Source organism: Canis aureus, chromosome 34 (genome assembly GCF_053574225.1).
Source record: "Canis aureus isolate CA01 chromosome 34, VMU_Caureus_v.1.0, whole genome shotgun sequence".
NCBI classification, from domain to species: Eukaryota; Metazoa; Chordata; class Mammalia; order Carnivora; family Canidae; genus Canis; species Canis aureus.
The window spans coordinates 17,940,611-17,960,695 of NC_135644.1; the positions used below are offsets into that span (position 1 = coordinate 17,940,611).

The 20,085-nt window shown below is 39.6% G+C and overlaps 1 protein-coding gene across 11 annotated transcripts in view; it reads left to right on the top strand.

The window, feature by feature from the left end:
* STK39 (serine/threonine kinase 39) overlaps nt 1–20,085 on the top strand; it is a 316,325-nt gene that overhangs the window by 248,643 nt on the left and 47,597 nt on the right. For all 11 annotated transcript variants that reach the window (XM_077883571.1, XM_077883578.1, XM_077883573.1 and 8 more), the window contains 2 exons: nt 6,024–6,076; nt 10,250–10,318. In XM_077883571.1, the coding sequence (XP_077739697.1) occupies nt 6,024–6,076; nt 10,250–10,318 (122 nt within the window). The remainder of the gene's footprint in view (nt 1–6,023; nt 6,077–10,249; nt 10,319–20,085) is intronic.

Consider the following 20,085-nt stretch of genomic DNA (forward strand, 5'->3'; position numbering starts at 1 on the left):
ACCCCTTCTCATCGCTGCCACCACCACCATCACCTGTCTCTTCACCAGCTGACGTGCCCTTTTGCCCCCTGCACAGCACCATCCCTGCATTCCACGGGGGACTTGGGCAAGGGTGCCGAAGGTGGGCGAGAGGCACCCAGAAACAACCAACTGGCAGCCTGAGGAGAGACATTCAGACAGAAGAAAGTCTCTCTGCCGCCCATTCCTTCCAAGATCAGAAAAACTTGTCACCCCGCCTCTACAGTGATGCTCCCTCTGCCTGTGTCTCTGCCTCTCTCTCTCTCTCTCTGTCTTTCATGAACAAATAAATCTTAAAAAAAAAAAAAAAAAGAATTCCAGGGGAAGGTGCCAGAGTGGCTCAATTAAGCATCTGACTGTTGATCTCAGGGCTCAGGTCTTGATCTCAGGGTGGTGAGTTCAAGCCTTGCGTTGAGCTCCATACTGGGTGAGGAACCTACTTAAAAAAAATAAATAAATAAAATTAAAAAAAAAAAAAAAAGAGGGGAAGAACAAAATGGAGTCTTTGAGCAAGGGAGTGGGATGATCAGATTTCCAGATAACAAGCTGGCTGGCTCCTGAGCAGATCATGACCTTGAATGTGGCGAGACCAGTTAGAAGCATCTACAGACTCAGACTAGGACTCACAGTGGTTCAGGTAAGGACTGGGCCCTGGAGAAGACAAGGGTTACATTCCTTCAGTTCTACATTTAGTTCAGATGCACTAATCAGCTGTATGATTTTTGGGTATGTCCCTTACCCTCTCTGAGCCTCAGTTTCCTTGTCTGAGAAATAATAGGACATAAGAGCCATCCCCACATCACGTGTTATTTTGAGCATAGCATAAGATAACATAAGTGAAGCATCAAGCACGTACTGGCAGACAGTAAATGCCATTAATTATTACTTTGCCCATCTCACAGTTGAGGAAACAGATGACAGATGCCAGACAAGTAGTGAGTGGATTTGAATGGAGACCTCTGTCCCCACAGCTCCAGTACCTCCTCAGGCTGTGCCAGGCTCTCTGCTGGTGTGGACAGAGATGCCAGCAAGCTTAATGGGCACCATAGTCCCTTTCTCTCCTAAGTCTGTGGGAAGAGACTCCAGTTCAGTGCCAAGAGCAGGAAAGAAGCAAGCTGAACTGGAAATGATGACCTGATAGCCCAGCCTGTTTGAAAGTCTACATCCTGCTCCCAATAAAGGAAAGGTTCCAGGAGGAACATTCCCCCTGGACTTCCTCGGATACTGACTGGCAGCTTCACCCTGACCTGAAGTCCTAGGTTCAAAGAAGGGCAAAGGGGGCTTGGGAGGGAGAGGCCACCTCTGGGCTAGTGTTACCCCAACTGTGTCCTGCAACCTCAGAGCGTGGGAAATTGGCTGGCAGTCAGCCTCACTCCAGAGTATTCTGTGGTGGAGGGTATGCAGTGCCAGTGGCACTACAGTCGCTGATGCTCTTTGAGAACCAGTGGTCCCTGGGCTTCTGAGTACTTTGATCGCATCTGGTTCTTGGAGGGTGTGTGCCCCCAGTTTTTGGCGTGAGCTAAAAGACACGAATGTGAAGCTAAGGAACGCACCTAGTCCTGAGTTGGCATTTTGGCTCTGGAGCCCTCCAGGAGCAACAACTTGATCAGACTGTCCTGACATGGTACAGTAAGAAGTGCAGAAAAATGCTACATCCTATCAGATGCATACTTCATCTGCGCAGGCCTGCTGCAGCTCAGTCACCAGGAACGCTTAAGCGTTTGCTCATGTGATCGTCATCACCACCCTCAGAGCCAGCTGCTTCATTTCAGTGTCCACTGTGTCCCTTGCAGATGAATTGAATGAGCAAGAAGGAAGATGTTACACATGACAATCTAGATCTCTGGATTTGTCACTTTGAATGGATATAGCAAATGTACATATATTTGTATATGACATATAGCATATATGCATTTTATATATAACATTTATATCTGTGTGTGTGTGTGTATAGATATATATATTTATTTATTTATTTTTAAACAAAATTGAGCCCAAATTCCTGCCTGGCTTAACCAGCTGGTGCAGAACAGTAGTTGCTCTCTTTTTTTTTTTTTTTTTTTTTTTAAGAGTGCTCTCTTTAAATAGGGAAGAAGCTTTCCAGCTGGGAGAACACATCTCCCTGTTTTTTCCATATACTTCCTGCTTTACTCATTGAGAGTTCCTGCAATGGTGCTTACAAATTGCTTGTGAGAGTATAAATCGGTATGACTTGAATGAAAGGGAATTTGACAATATCTATAAAATTGCAAATGCGTTTATCCTTTGACCAAGCAATTTGCTTCTAGAAATTTATTTTCATGCCCACGTATTTGCGAAATGACATAAGAACAAGGTTATTCACTGAGCATTGTTTATACTAGTGGAAGACTGAAAACAGTCTGTTCATTGAATGAGAAGGATATAGCAGACAACGGAATACTATGTAACTATTAAAAAAAAAAAAAAGAATGAGAAAGCTCTCTCTGTGAGCCACTATGCAGAAATTCCAAGGTATGTTATTAAAAGAAGAGGCAAGGTGCAGAGCAACGGATATAGTATGCTACGTTTGTATTAAACAGGCTAGAAGGAACTGTGTATGTATATTTGCTAATATATGCATGAAATATCTCAGGAAGGGATGTACAAAAAGCCTATACCATTAAGGGGGGGACCAGGTAGTTGATTAATAAGAGTAGGAGGCCTAGATTTTAGAGAGCACCTTGTTGTACCTTTTGGGTTTTAAACCATGTGGTTGGTATCACCTATTTTAAAAAATAAATACTCTGCGTGAGCCCTGTAGACATTTACCTTTGTGATGCAATATTTGCCTACAATGAAAAATAAGGGTTTGTGCTTACTGAATTTAGGAGTATGTTTTTTGATGGAGTGTTTTTTTTTTTTTCTTTTTGGTTATTTTTAGGATTAAAAGTAGCTTTTTTTTTTTTAAGTATTTTATTTATTTTAGAGAGAAAGTGAGAGCCAGGGCTCGGGGAGGGGCACAAGGCGAGGGAGGGAGAAAACCAAGAGGACTCCTCACTGGATATGGAGCTCAACATAAGGTTCAATCTCAGGACCCTGAGATGATGACCTGAGCTGAAATCGAGAATTGGATCCTCAACCGACTGAGCCACCCGGGCACCCCAGGATTAATAGGGTTTTTAATAAGAGTTATTACTGGTAGCCTGGGTCTTGAAGCTGTTAATTTCAAGTTTCAAACATTTCCTCTATAAAGTTGCACAGACTTAGTTTCTGGCCTTAAATCATACCTATTTTCAGCTTCCCTGAAATCAAGAATATCCTGTGCCATATCAATTAAAGTAAATGTACTTTCAATTAAAGGTGTTAAGTATGAGTCTGAAAAGATTAATTCTTTATAAAAGGATGACCTTCAGTAGTTAGATCCAATTAGGCATTTTTCCAACTATATTTCAACCTGATGAGACAAGTCTACTACTCACAATCAATCACTGTGATCTTTTCAAAGGCAAGTATTTTAGGTTCAGAGTCATAAAAGAATGACTTGACTAGGCAACCTCCATAGCTCGAACCATAGCTGATGTAGAGATTATGGTATTAGATATTACTTCCATAGTCTTAATGAAGAATCAGGATGTGTGTGATGATATGTTGGGTACGGTTCCTATACCTCTCTTCTTATGGCCTTAGTAGGACAAACTAATTTAGACAGGACTGACCAAAAGAAAGAGAGGAAAGGAATTGGCAGTGGCCTAAATTAACATCAAATCAGATTCCTTTTTCTTTTTTCCTCCTTTTGTCATTTCATTATTAAATATAGTATAAATACTTTACTAGTGATCATTTTTTTTTTTTTCTTGTTGGGCTGTTTTAGTTCTAATCCAACCTTTGTTGATATACAACACCTAAAACCAAGGCTATTAAATAAAAGCATGCTTGCTGATCTTTTTATGGTGATGTGCAGAATCTTGAGGAAGATTGTTTTTCTCTCAGAAGTGAAAGGAAGCCACTGAATTTGTAAACCTGGAAAGGCCACTGAATGTGCTTGTCTAAAAAATGAAAAACAAATAATACCTACTTTGCATATCTTAAAGGTTGATTGCTGGAATCAAATGAGATTTGATTCATGAAATTTGCTAGCAGTGTTTCTCAAAAGTGTGGTCCTGTGACCATAGAAGGTGTGTGTGGGGGAGGTGGTCCTTGAGTCTCAGGGAGCCCTTGAGGTCAAACTATTTTCATAATAACATTGAGAAATTATGTGCCTTTTTCACTCTCATTATTTCAACACACTTAGAGTAGAATTTTCCAGTGGCTGGCACTATGATATGTGATCTTGCAGCAGATTGAACATAGAAGCAAAAATAAGAATCCACTTATTTATCTTAAGCCAACATTATAGAGGCTTACCAAAAATAAAAAAAAAATTGAGAACCGCTGATATATATGAAAGTGCTATGTAAACGTGCGGTGACATTGGTAGACCGTGCCATAGTCAAGCAGCTCGTCTGCTGCAGATACTGATTGTGCATGATCCACTCCATCTCCAGGACAGAGTCCTTAGTCTGGGGTCCAAGCTGACATCTGAACCATCTTCAGTTGTCTGCAATGTCATGTATTGGTCATAGGTTTGCTTTTTTAGAGTGAGAATCCACAATTTGCAGTCCTAGGTCCTAAAAAAACAAGCAAAGCTTTAGCCATTTCTATCATCCCCTCATCCCGTTCTATCTCTAAGAAGAATAGTGACAGTCAAGGTGAGAACACTTGCGAATAATGGTTCAAGGCTCTTAGGACTGTGGTCTGGGCTTGAGCATCTCTTGAACTCTTGACCCTTACTTCCCTGCTTGTGGGAGAGTGTAGACTTAGGCCAGCTTGGCTAGGCATGGGAGAAAGGCTTTCTCTAAGTTAATACCATGCCTTTGTCATTTTTCTGGGCCTCCTGCATTTAGTGCAGTAGGAGGTCCTAGGACCTGAAGAAGCAGCCTCAGGTTGTGGACCAGAAAGGGCCCACAGACTGGTGGCATCATGATGTGGGCACTGAACATAGAGACCAGGAGTTATTACCTCGAGTTTATTTGGAGTCCCAAACTGGAGAATTAAGCAGGATTATATCAGATTCTCCTGGCACCAGACCAAGGCTGTTTGGAATGGGTATTCACGCCATCTCTGTCTCTATCTCGGACCTTTGGAAGCTGAACAAATAGTTGGGTGTCTGTAGAAATTATTATTTCATGTTTCCTACTGCAGTTTCTTATGGTATTTTTATTAACTTTAATGGTAGCATCTGTTGAGAGTTTCTCATATTTTAGTATTCTTGTGAGAATTTAAAACCATTCTAATTATAGCTCACTGCCCCATATCATTTCTTGAAATTAATATTAATGGAAAACTCATACATATCTTAAGTATTTACTTGTTTTATATTTCCCTAGTATCAGTTTTTGGATCAGATATACATACAAATGTATATATTACTGTTTCATGTAAGCATTTTATATTTATTTTAAAAAAGTTTATATATTCAATGGATAACTTCACAACATTCAGGGGTCCTGTGTAGATAAAATTTTTAATAACAAAATATATATCCTTTTTTGAGCATTTTGTTGCATGATTCAATGTGTAGTGTTGTCATAAACTTTACCACTGAGACCATCTTTCCTATTTGTTTCACTTTTAAAAATAATTGATAAAATACTATTTTTAGGAAAAATATGAAAAATGTGTCAAGTCATTTATTTTAGACTAAAATCTTCTGAAATGATTAACTATAGAATTATATGTAAGGTTATTGGTTTAGTGTAGATTTTAGAAAAGAACACTTTATTTTTGAATTTTTATGAAATACACGTTTATATAATGTAAATTCAATCAGTTCTCCCTTTGTTATTGTCATAACTCTCTCTTCTGTTTGAGGAATTACTCAGAGGTGACCCAAAGCTGTAAATGCTGTCTACATGTTAGTAACATCTTGTAAAAATTGGAATACATTTAGTTTGATTAAGCTGTAGTTCATTGGATTTTAATGTGCTATATGTTATGTATTTCAGAAACTCCAGAAAGGAACTTAATGACATACGGTTTGAGTTTACTCCAGGAAGAGGTAAGCTTTAATTGAAATTATTATTTTATTGCTCCAAAGAGCATTGAAGAAATTGATTACAAGCATGTGGTTATAATTTGCTATTCAAAAATGCTTTCTCTGAAAATGAAGAAAGGAGGATGGAAGGAAGGTAGGGAGAGAGGAAGGATTTGCAGTAATTGGGGGTAATCCAAACCGAACCTGTACTGACTACAAGAATTCCTGTGACATGCTGTATGGTTTATATACACATACACATGAAATACATTAGCTCAGCCATGAAAATAAACTCTGGCGTGGTGACACAGGGCCTAGAGGATATTGTGATGAGTGTAGTGAGTAACATAGAGCAGTCCTAGTGAGAGGTGAGCAACAAACAAGACATCACACAAAGAAGTGCTATACTTTGGCCCTCTGCTCTCAAACCTACTGCTTGGTCGGAACCCTGCCATTCTTGCAGCTTCAAGGCTAAACTGGTTGCTCTCTCAGCTCCTGGATGCCTAGAGTTCACAGAACCATGTCTCATTTCTTGTATCTTTAGCACTTGACTAAGTGCCTGCTATTCAGGAGGCACTTGTTTTGGTTAATCAGTGGATAAATAACACATATAAACAGGCTTTGGAGACCACAGGATTAGTTGTTAATAAGCATGTTAAGCAAAAATTGCTATTTCCACTCTTTAGTTCATAACCAGAAGAATCCAAAAAGGTGAAAATCAGATGCTAATGCTGAGACTTCCTGTTCTCCCTGACCTGGTTTCCGATTTTTAAGTATGTGAAAGCAGCTTCAATGTGTTTATTGAAAATCTTCTAAAATACCTTCTATTATTAAAATAAAATACATTAGGCTCATACATTTGAATATATTAATATACATTAAGCTAATAATACTCTGTAATTATTTTATGTAGTAGAGCTCTATGTGAATTTTGATTTGATTAAATACATCATATTAGCTAAAATTTTGAAAATCTGAACCTTCCTAGTGTGATATCTGGTCAATGAGTTAACTGCTTTGACCTCCCTGCTGTTAGAACCTGTAAGAAGGCACCAACTCAGACATGGACAGGAGCCAGAGCAAACTGTGGGGATTTCAGGAAACCATGTCTATTCATGTTCGGTTTTAAAAAAAAAAAAAAACACTATTGGCCAAGCAGAATATGTTCCTGGGCCAAATGTGGGCATAGACTCGCTGACCCTCATGTCTAGTCCCCTGTCAACATCAAGATTTAATGATTCCTAGTACGTTTAAATTAAAGTAACATAGGAAGTATTTGTTACAAAATATATGCAGATAGGGCCCCAGTAAATTTGCGAATTGATCTTTCTTTCTGGGAACATCCCCATCTTGGGAGTTTAGAGTCAGTCTGTGAAATTGTACAGCACTAATTTCTATTACCCAGAAGCATTTTGTTTTGTCATAACATAAGAATATTGACCAGTCAGTAGTATGATAAAGTCGGTAACTATATGCTAAATGCTTTCAAGTACAGTAAATAAAAGAATAGATTCTTCTTTCAAGGTTTTTTTTTTTTTAATTTAATTATTTAAAATTGGCAGCAGCAAAATAAAAGTTAACTTGAATTTCGAGAGATGACAAAGAAATGAATTTCTAAGTTGAGGATTTTAGAGAAGATGGCCTTCTCAACATTACTGGACCTCTTTGCTGGCTTTAGCAGCCTTGTTTGACATTGTAGGCTGAATCTGCTTTTGTTTCCCGGATAGAAATTGTAATGTTGGCTTCCTGATGATAGCTGGCCTTCCCTGGCCAGCTAGTAAGGGGAACACCATGGATGTGTCACCGTACTTCTGTGACTACTGAAGCTGTCTGCATTCAGGTGGTGTCTGCACTGGGCATGCATTGTACTGTGTCTGTGCTGTATGCACACATAAATGTGTAATATGGCATAGAGTGAATAACATAAACATACTGAATATTCTCTGCCTTCACATGAGAGCAAGCCCTTTGCATTTATTGTGTTGCCATATATTCTGGAAACCAGAGCAAATATGATTATTTATGATGATTTTAACCTGTTTACTATTAGGCATGTTAAGCAGCTTAAAAAAATGTTACCAATTACCTTCCAGTTTCTGTTCTAAACCATTGCTGATCTCTTACTCACATGCATACAAATAACTAGTTAATGGTATACAAACATGGGATATTTCTCTTTTGGGCCAAAAATGGCCAGCATGACCCTTGTGCTATTTTAACGTGACTGATCTGGTGTTTAGGAGTCCTGAAAATCATAGGCAGTGCTATAAACTTTAATCATTTGGGAAAGTCCTTTGCTTTGGTACTGTTTTAGTGCTAGCCCTCAATGAGGATTTGCTTGATTATTCCATTTTCAACTACATTCTGTGAGCATAGCTCCTTACTCAGGTGTAAGATCTTACTGATACTTTCGAGGTGGTAGTAACACATCCAGATACTTTAATAGATGATCAGTCCATAGAAATGTAATCACTGCCTACTGTGTGCACTGTGCCTACTAGGTAGGCACAGGAATTCAGTACACTTTTTGTAGAGAAGTTTCTAGTGGCATCCAGGAGGATGAGATTATGAGGCTGAGTTTTCTAATCCACTTCATAAAGCTAAATCGAATGCAGAGTAGAGGGAGCCTCTCACCCTAGATTCCATGCTATGGGATCATTTTATCCCTCAGAGAATTTTATAAGGTGTTTTTTTTTTTTTTTTTTTTTTTTTGTACTTCTAGTAAGAACAAGACCCAAGATAAGCCTGCCTTATATGGTATCTCATGGTTGAGAAAGATTCCTTTATTTTTCTTTTCCATTTCTTTCATGTTATTTCCATATCTGTCTGTTATTCATTATAATGTGGAATGAGTAAAATGATGGAATGCCACAATTTCTCTACATACAACGAATGTAGAGATTTTTTTTTTTATGAGACGAATGTCTCAGATTTTTTTTTTATTGGAGATCCTGGAAATTTCGCTGTGTATGAAAGGAAGAAAGAGTGCACTAGAGAATGAGGTACATTTTAGATGATCCTTGGCCGATCATCCTTATCACAGCTACCACTGATTGAGTAATTACTATGTGTCAGACACTGGGCAAAGCACATTAAAGCCCACAATGTGAAAGACAATTTTACCTTCAGCAACACACTCAAGTGGGTGCTCACAGGTGTGCATGCACACAGACCATGGGGGCAGCCTTAGGCATGCAAACTGCAGTGCAATTTAGATGCTTGTTTGGTTCAGCAGCAATACTTTGAGGTGCTCCCTGACTTTGGGACACTCAATCACTCAAGTCAAACCTTCTTTTAGGTTGTTGCCAGCTGCTGAGCCAGTTTTCTTCTCACCCAGTTGTGGTTCTGGACATTTGCGATAATGTCAGAAGGCCGTGGGGACCGTGTCATCTCCCCTGTAAAAACACAAGAGTTCATAATGGTTCTTTTGAGCACATTGCCATTTATCAGTTTCTCTTCACAGAGTCTTCAGACAGACTTCTCACTTATTACCATGTTCATTCATAACCTTTCAATTAAGTAATTTTGGTTATATTCACTTGCTACAGCCTGTTCAGTCCCATCTTTATGAGATTTCTAACTCCTGTCAGTTATCATCGAGAAACCACATTCTTTTATTCAGCCACATTTTCAGAGGATGAATCTGTTGCTATCAAATGATCAATGTCATGCTAAAGGAGTTTCTTAATAGCATAAATTTAAATAGCTCATCTTAATAGTCCAACAGGCTCAAAGGCTGTTTGTACCAAATATAAGGCTGTGTCAAGTGCTACCTGTTCAACCTTTGCCATAAATTCTGACTCAGTAGCTACTAATGATAGAAAAGGATTGATGATGGCTGGAATTAACCTTGGCAGGAACGAAAAGCAGTGTCATTGGGACCTGTTAGAAGCTAATTTATAGAGGTACATTTGAGGATTAATTCAGGTGGTAGCCAAAAGGGCGAATGTTTTTTGGTTCACCAAAAATGAAATAATAATTTTGCAGGACTTCCGTTGAATAAATATCAAGATGCAAGTTCTATATGGCAAAATATATTTTACATTGCTTCTGATTTTTCCTTCTGATAGAATCTGAATTGTTGAATTAAAACACATGTGGGTGATTTTCGTAAATGAAAAATATCTTTTACATTGTACTGGGTTGTTGATTTTTATTTTATGGTTACTAATACATATTCATTTCACATTTGGACAGATACGGCAGATGGTGTATCTCAGGAGCTCTTCTCTGCTGGCTTGGTTGATGGTCATGATGTAGTTATAGGTAAATCACTTTTTAGTATACGGTGTCATTTTGTTGATCTATCAAATAGAAATGCATTTGGAAACAAGTTTTCATAAAGGAATAATTTACTCTGGATTTTTGAAAATTTCTTGAATTATTTTATGTGGAAGAAGTATATATGAGTCATATTTAATTTTCTATTTTTAAAAACTCATAATTCTGCCCCATTTAATAAGAACCTCACTTATTGGAAATATAACAAAGAGCCGAGAAGACCCAAAAGTCCACAACATAACAAAAATATGATACTATAAATTCCATGCATCAGAAGTACGGGAACCTCTGAGGTCCTTTGTCAGAGTTTCTCTGTTCTTTCTTTGGGCACAGTTCTAATGAACTTAGATATTAATTTTCCTAGCCATTAACAGGATTCATCACAAAGTCTGAAGGTTGGATGGGACTTAGGGATCATTCAGGCCTGTTCTTTAATTGTGTGCACAGGGACACGAATTCCTAAAAGGGTTCCTTCCATGTGTGTTGTCTGGGGCCATGCAGCTGGGTTGGGGCAGAGGCGCTTCCCTTTGAACATGGGGCTCTTTTTACTGCTTTGAGCATGAACAGATAACTGCATGGAGATAGAAGAGCCAGCTAGACACAGATTTGCTGTCAGGAGCAGGATGTGACTGGCGGCCTCTGCAGAGTGTATGGGAGGCAGAGACGCTCTAAGAGGCCAAAGCTGTCATCTAAGAAAAAGTGTAGCCTGGTTCTACCCAGGGGGAGGGTGAGAAGCTCCACACTCCTTAGATAATCCTAAGTTTGTGAAAATTTTATTTAGTCAGTCCATTGCTGGGTATTCATGTTGATGACCCTAAGTAATTAAGATTAGTTATTAACTTTTAATGTTAACTATGGCATTAATTAATTATATTGTTAATAATTACCATAACATGGTATTAGGGTAATATGCATTATGATAAAACTTTCTTTAGCAATAATCAAATGAAAATTGATGCTTAACGTGACTTGGGCCCCTTAAATGATGTGTTTTAACTTTAAAAAATTCATGTGCTCAAAATAAATCCCTTCCCCAATAATGCTGAAGTTTGTGACTGCGGGAGCTTGGGGTGGATATGCTTACCCATCAGAGTAATCTGTTGTTATCAATTCGATAATATAGGTCATTATAAAGTGAAATTTTTTAGTGAGTATCTGAGGTTTTAGTGGGAGATTAGGATTCTAAGTAAAGCATCAGTATCTTAATTTGTTACAAACAATATGTCATTAAATGTGGAAATACCTTTATAATTAGAAATAACTGAGCTCTTTTTCCTATTATATATGGTGTACATACTGATTTCCTAGGAAGCTCTGATTCCTCTGCCAAGTGATGCATATATAATGAGATAGACATAGTTTAAAGAAAAGTGGCATATACAGATATAGACAGGTGTGTGTGTATTTCCTTGTCCATTCTACCTCTCACACTTTGCTGTAAAATCTACTAAGATCTCATGGCCAGCTAAATTCTTACCAAAATGTTCTGCTCAAATGCAAGGGGGAGCTTGAGCAACGAGGTCAGCTCAGCTTTGGTGTCTAAGTTCCCTCTCAGAGTTCTTTACGTTAATGGTTCTTTGATAGACTTGATAAACTTTTTCTCATTAGAAAAAATGAGCACACATGCTTGTGTGGTAGATGACCTGACAAAATGAGGAGAAAACTTAATGGCTTGATCAAGATGCCTTGTAAGATATGTTTTCCTTGATAAGAACTATGGTCCATACACGAAGCAGCCTGAATTAAAAATTAATAAAGTAATAATTTAAAAAAAAAACTTCTTTTAAACATCAACTAATGTCTGTTACTGGGTGAGCAGTTAAGGATGAACCAGTCTTTTGAGTTGAGTTGATCCTGGCAGGTGATTGGGAATGTGGAGGCTAGAAGAGATTCTTGGAAAGACACTAGATGACATCTTTTTGCGAGCATGGGCTGACTTCAGGCCTTCAGTCAACTGTAATGCACTGGTTTTTGTTTTGTTTTGGGTTTGGGTATTTTTTTTTTTTTTTTTGGCCCCAGGCTCAGCTGAATCTATCTAAAGGATTTTTGACTGTTAAGCTTTGTAAAAGTGGAAATTAAGGCATGCTTCCTATACAACTTATTGAGTGTATCTTAAATACAATAAGAAAGCTTCCATTTTTTTCATACTTTAATGCCCCAGATTTTTCATTTTGCCTTTGCTCCCCTCCTTGGAGCTAAAATGGAAGGTGTTGGAATTAGACCAAGCACATACAATTCCTCCTTCTCTGATAGCGCTAAAAATGCCTTATGGGGATATAACACTACTAAGAGTTACCGTGTTTGTGTATTTCATTTGATTATCTCATCAATTTCATGAGGTAGAAAGGACAGGTTGTTTTTAATCCATCTTAATGGATGTAAATGGGGAGGTCAAAAGAAGTTTCTGGGATGTTGTATCTTGTCATGGTCTTTGAACTTGGCTCTTATGACTCCAAGCCCAGAGCCTAACCCTGACTGACCCTGACACTCTGTGTACAGTCAGTTCAGTATCTTCAGCCTTGAAAAGTAGATCCAGATCCTTTTAAATGACGTTTTTTGTGTCTCCTAGCAGGGAAAAAATAGCATATCCTTACTTGTTTTTCATACATCAGTGGATGATTTATATTTTAATTGCAGACTGTTTGACAAATGATAAAGTGTGTTTATTTTTAAAACTAAAGATTTTATTTATTGGTTGATTCATGAGAGACCCAGAGCCATAGGCAGAAGAAGCAGGCTCCCTCCGGGGAGCCTGATGCAGGACTTGATCCCAGGACCCCAGGATCAGGACCTGAGCCAGAGGCAGACGCTCAACCACTGAGCCACCCAGGTGCCTCGATAGTGTTCTTAATTCTGTCTCCCTTGAACCTGTCCCAGCAGTTCTCTGTCTTCTCCATTATCATCTGCTTCCCTCTTTACATTTTTATTTCTTGAATCTCACAAAAAGCCCCCTCACCCTCCACCCCCTGTGCTCCTGCTATTCCTCTCCATGGCTTTACAGCTAAACTCCTCAGAAGAACCGCCACCCCCCCCCCCCCCACCCCCGACTGTAATCCCTTTCCTCTCTCTATCTCCTGGCACAAGATGTGTCAAAGCAGAGGTGGCTGTGGCTGGAGCAGATTGAGCCAGAGGAGTGGAGGGAGGATTCGTGGTCTATGAATGATGCTTGCCACGTTCCTGGTTCCTCAACCCAGTGGTCTGTTCTCCGTCCTCGCTCTAAGTGGTACATCAGCCCCACTGGGCAGTTGACAGTGCCTTTGCCCATGATAACTTTTTTCCTTTGGGTTCCAAGATTCCAGTCTTTGTTCTCTTACCTTATTGATGTTTCTTTCTCAGTCTTTTTCACTGGTTGCTCCTCATCCCTCTCAGCTGTAAATATTAATATGCTGAAGGACTTTATCATTGGGTGTTTTGTCTTTTCTATAATAATCACTCACTCCCTTGGTGATCACTTTCATTGTATTAACGTCTTCATTCTCCTATTCCCAAATGGGCTTCATTCTCCAGCCCAGTGAAGAATTCCAGACTGCAGTCGAGCTCCCTCTGTGCCATCTTCCCATGGAAAGCTGGTAGCACCCGGGATTTATTTAGCATCACAATCCAGCACCTGCTGTTTCCTCCCAGGCAGTTCCCCGCCCCCCAAACTCTCCCCTGGCCCTAATCCCTGGGTTGATGTCAGCTCCATTCAGGTGCTCCAGCCAAAGATGTGCCTTATCCTTGTCTTTTTTTTTTTTTTTTTTCCGTCTCATACCTGACCTCCAGTCTACCCAAACATACCCAAAATCTGGCCATAATTCCCATCTTGCTTCCATCCTGTTTCAGACTTCTTTCATCTCTCACTTGAATTACTGCATTCATCTCTCCGCTGGTCTCCCTGCTTCTGTCTTTACCTCCTTCCAGCCTGTACCCATCACAGTAGCCAGAGACATCCGTGGAAATAGTAAGCCAGATACAAAAGGCCCCATGTAGGATAATTCTTTTGATATGAAATGACCAGAATATGCAAATCCATAGAGTCAGAAAGTAGGTTACCAGGGCCTACTGGGGGTGGGGGGTGAAGAAGAGGAATGACTGCTAATGGGTATGGGGTTACTTTTTCGGGTGGTGCAGTTGTTCTGGAGTTAGAAATAGTAATGATTGCACAACCTAGTACTATACTAAAAACAGCTCAGTTGTGTACTTTAAAAGGGTGATTTTTATGATATGTGTGACTTATATCTCAATAAAAAAAAGTAAGCCAGATCACATTAATACTTTAAATAAAAACTCTCTCATGGCTTTCCATCCCACATCTCAGTGGCTTACAGTCCCCAGCCTGATCTGTCCCCTCACTTCTCAGACTTCATGCCTCATTTCTGTTCTCCCCGTTGCCCATTTCAGCCCAGCCATACTGGGTTTTGTACTAGGAGGAATGCTCCTTCCCTAAGTACACCTGTCTGGCTCCTAGAGCATTTAAGCTGCTGCCCCTCAGAGGGGCCTTCTTTGACCACCCTACTTAAAATTGCAACCCATCCACTGCCCTCCAACTCCTTCCTCATTTAATCATTTTACCAAGTCTCTCCCTGTGTAATAGGCTGTCTGTTTCATTTATTTAGTTAACTACACAAGATTTTCCCTAGAGTGTAAGTTTCCTAAAGGCCAAGATTTTTATCTGTTTTGTTAACTGCTATGCTCCCACTGTCCCTGACTTCGTACCTCACATGGTTGGCACTCTGTAAACACTTGTCAGGGAAAAACAAACACTATATTTTTAAATTATTTATTCATTCATTCATTCATTCATTCATTCATGAGAGACACACAGAGAGAGAGAGAGGCAGAGACACAGGCAGAGGGAAAAGCAGGTTCCATGCAGGGAGCCCAATGTGAGACTCGATCCCAGGACTCCAGGATCGCGCCCTGGGCCAAAGGCAGCGCTAAACCGCTGAGCCATCCGGGCTGCCCAACAAACACTATTTTTAAATATACAGGTATCTCATAAACATTTATTTTAGGAAAAAAAGGATATTTTGAGTATAGGATCCTCGTATTTTAAGAATCTTTTTTGTTTTTAGGAATCTTTTTATTTTTTTATTTTTTTCTTAAAGATTTTATTTATTTATTTGTGAGAGACACAGAGAGATGCAAAGAGAGACGCAGAGACACAGGCAGAGGGAGAAGCAGGCTCCATGCAGGGAGCCTGACGTGGGACTCAATCCTGGGACTCCAGGACCACACCCTGGGCCGAAGGCTGCGCTAAACCGCTGAGCCACCTGGGCTGCCCGGAATCTTTTTTTAGACTGCAGAATTCAAGTACCATTGTATAAATATGAAATATGTTCAACTTGACAACTGTACAAAAAAAAAAAAAAACATAGTCCAGTTCAGCTTAGAGCTTTGGCATCTAGAGGTTTGAATGATTTCTTAGTGTGTATTTTTCCATCTTGCATAATAGAAACTAGCAGCTAACATTTAAAGAGGTTAAAAAAAATCTCCCCCCACCCCCATCAGAATATTCTCTTGAATTTGAGTAAATGCTGAGGGCAACATAAAAAAAAACAAAAACCCAAAAGAAGCAATAGTATATGTTATGGAGCAGTGAATGTTATGACTTTTACTATAATGTAACAAACGTGTTAGAACAGCACCTAGCTTCAGGGCAATCTGCCTTCAGTGGGGGAACCTTTACAAACCACACTTTGGATTGAAGAAGGAATGGTACAGTGACATGGAGTGATGGCTTTTGTGCAAAAGCACAGCCGTGCGGAGATTAAATGCACTGTTTGTCTATTGAAATCATAAACCTACTTGAGTTGTGCTCAAATGCAGCACTACCATGAGGCAAGAAACAGGAGACATTTTAGGCCCCCGTGGAAGTAGAAACTGCTAGGAGTGTCAAGGCCTCCTGGACGAGTGTTGGTCTAAAAAGATAATTTCGTAAGAGGCCACAGTTGGTGTCATGCATGTATAAATTTTCGTGTCTCACCTGGCCGGGAGGACTGCTAAATCCTAACAGACCCACCAGATCTGAGTCCTTCTTTCAGTTGTTTCAGAGAGGGATCCCAAGGATCACGGATGTTGTAAGGCAGCAGAAAAAAAAACTTGTTTCCTTTGCCTTCTAGTTGAAAAACAGCCAATCAGAAGTTTTCTCTGCAGTAGTAGCACAGGGATAAACCAAACAAAACCCCGACTCATGTATGAAAGACATCAGAAGTTCTGAATTTTGTCAGACCTTGTGAGACGTGGTACTTTTGCATCTGTCTCACTTTTTTTTTTTTTTTTTTGGCTTTTCAAGAAGATATTTATTTCTCAGAGAATAAACATTTTATGTAGTTGTATAGCCTGTATTTTTTACTGAGTATATTATCATTTTCTTATTTATTTTTTAACGTTTAAATTCAATTTGCCAACATAGAGTATAACACCCAGTGCTCATCCCATCAAGTGCCCTCCTCAGTGCCCATCACCCAGTCACCCCATCCCCTCACCCACCTCCCCTTCTGTAACCCTTTGTTGTTTGCCAGAGTTAGGAGTCTCTCGTGGTTTGTCTTTCTAATTTTTCCTACTCAGTTTCCCTCTTTTCCCTTATAGTCCCTTTCACCATTTCTTATATTCCCCATATGAGTGAAACTATAGGATAATTGTCTTTCTCCAATTGATTTATTTCACTCAGCATCATACCCTCCAGTTCCATCCATATCAATGTAAATGGTGTATTCATCCTTTCTGATGGTTGAGTAATATTCCACTATGTATATAGACCACATCTTCTTTATCCATTCATCTGTTGAAGGACATCGTGGCTCCTTCCACAGTTTGGCTATGGTGGACATTGCTGCTATGAACATTGGGATGTAGGTGTCCCATTGTTTCAGTACATCTGTATCTTTGGGGTAAATACCCAATAGTGCAATTGTGAGTCATAGGATAGCTCTATTTTTAACTTTTTGAGGAACCTCCATACTATTTTTCAGAATGCCTGCACCAGCTTGCATTCCCACCAACAGTGCAGGAGGGTTCCCCTTTCTCCACATCCTTGCCAACATTTGTTGTTTCCCGTCTTATTAATTTTTGCCATTCTCACCAGTGTAAAGTAGTATCTCATTGTGGTTTTGATTTGTATTTCCCTGATGCCAGTGACGTGGAGCGTTTTGTCATGTGCCATGTGTACATGTGCTATGGGGTTGGCCATGTGTACATCATCTTTGGAGAAATGTCTGGTCATGTCTTCTGCCCATTTCATGACCAGGTTGGTTGTTTCTTGGGTGTTGAGTATGATAAGTTCTTTATAGATCTTGGATACTCTTTTGAATGAGTATTAGGAGGAGGAACACTGCTGGGCATCTGAAGCTAGCCAGTTGTCCATCCTACTCAGCAGCTCCTGCAGAGATCCAGTCCAGGGGCCCAGATTCCACAGTGAGTGATCACTGGGAGAGGTAGCTGCTTGGCAGCTGCCTTCTGAAACAGTGCCTGCTGCCTGTTCTTTGCTGGGTTTTTATACCACCACTTCCTGGCTTTTAACAACCTATGTGTGTATCTTTTTCCTTTAAGTGGAGTTTAGAACCAGATGTTGGAATTTCTGTTTCCTGAGAAGGGAGCTGTGTTTTTGCATTCATTTACACAATTTTCTTTGGTAGCATTTGAACCTAGCTGAGTAGTTTTTACTGTCCTGGAAGCAAATATTAGCTATATATATTCTCAAAGCTGTCTCGGTGGACTTCTGGACATACTCTTCATTGCCCTGGAATGCTCTTTTCCTGCACATGAGAATCCTGCTTACAACCTGTCTGCCCTTCGAGATACGCCATAAATGCCGTCTCCGTGAAGGCTTCTCTGATGCTTGCCACCTCCATAGCAGATTCAGGAGAACAGCTTTCCCTTGTCGTGAATGCCAGAGGAACTGTATTTTACCACATTTAGGGACATGTGGCTTTCATCCTGCTGTCCCTCCTGGTGCCTGCCTTCTCTGTCTGGAGTTTGAGAGTGCCCTTAGGGCAAGACCTGTCTTCTATTTTATTGAATCTCTGCCATTCTTGTCACACTTGGTAAATATGCCTATGGATAAATATCCATTTAATTCATTCAATTCCATTTGGCAAACTTAATGTTGGAATTGATTGATCATTGCAACAATACAGATATTATTGTACCTCCTCAAGAATGAAGAGTAATTCACCATAATTGATGTTTTCCTATCGCTCTGCCCTGTCACCTTTTTCTTTCTCCTAAGAATTGACTTCTTGGGACGCGTGGGTGGTTCAGTGGTTGAGTGTCTGCCTTCAGCTCAGGGCATGATCCTGGGGTCCTAGGATTGAATCCCCTCATTGGGCTCCCTGCAGGGAGCCTGCTTCTCCCTCTGCCTATGTTTCTGCCTCTCTGTGTGTTTCTCATGAATAAATAAATAAAATCTTAATAAAAAAAAGAATTGACTTCTCCTGTGACTTTTGAGTCTTGGAAAAGAAACACGTTTGGTCTAGAAGGCCTTTTTTTCCTCTTGGACCTGTTGAGGCCAGTGTCTGTCTCAAAGCACGCACCCTGAGCTGTGTGTGTCACTCTTATCTTAGATGCTTATTAAGAATGCACATTTCTGGGCTCCAGTCTAGAGCCACAGAATCTAGAGTCTTGGGCTTAGGAGTGTAGAAATGTGTATTTCTAAGAAGCATCCCAGGTCATTGCCACTTCTTTACTTTCCGCTTGCAGGAGCCTTTGGAGACTGTTTTAGCTTACTTGCATCATCTGTATCTTTTCCAGTCTCACTGATCTCTGTTGCTCTTCCGTCTCATTTTATTCTGTCCTCTCTTCTAAAAGTCTATGTTAAAACCGTGCCAGTTAACTTTTTTAAATTGAGTGTGTATAAACGGTATAGATGTGTGGAGATACCTTGTTGGTATCTTAAACCAACAGTGGGGTTTTTCTTAAAACCCTTGCTGCTCAGGATGCAATGCAGCCTCCTGGTGGCCTTCAGCTTTTCTACATCTATTTAATGGCAAGCTTCAAAGTGTGCAAGCAAACAAACCTTTGCTCATTCAGAAGCATATAGTTGGGTGTGTAAAGTGCTTTGTTTCCCTGGCTCTAGCCAGGGATAGTACAATCTGCTACAAGTTATCTGGAATTTCTTGGGCAGCAGTATGCTTTTTCAATGAAAGTCTTGGGAAAGCTGTGAACGTATCTCTTATATTTGCTTCAGTGATTATGCTGTGATGTTTACTGATGTTGAAATTCAGTAAAGGAAAACTTCCATTAAAAAATATTGTCTCTATTATACAACTGGACCATGATTTCAAAGTGGTGACAGATAATAAAAAAGGAAGAAAACTCCTTAAGCCCTTTCTGGGTTTCAGACAGGCTTGGGGTTAGTTGAATGATGTCAATAAATACAGCTGAGTGATTCCTGATTAAAAGTTGTCTGTATGTTAAGTTTAATAGTCTAGGGAATTAAGGATTGTGAGTGGCTTGGGAGAACTATACTGATTGCTTTCCTTATATATACTTAACCAGAAATAAATGTTGACCAGTTTAATATGGAACAGGGTTATCATTTTCAGAAATGCACCACACTACAAATTTGATTGTAGCTCATTGCTCCTGGCTTCCCAAGTATCTTTTTTTTTCTTTTTAAAAAATCTGTATTGAGGAATACAATAGAGGAAAAGTTATTTTAACATGAAAAATTAGTATACAAAAATTATTTTAAAATACTTAGAAGTGTTAAACTGGACTATCTAATATAAAACTACTGTGCTTTCAGATGAAGGACTATCATTTTTAGCTGA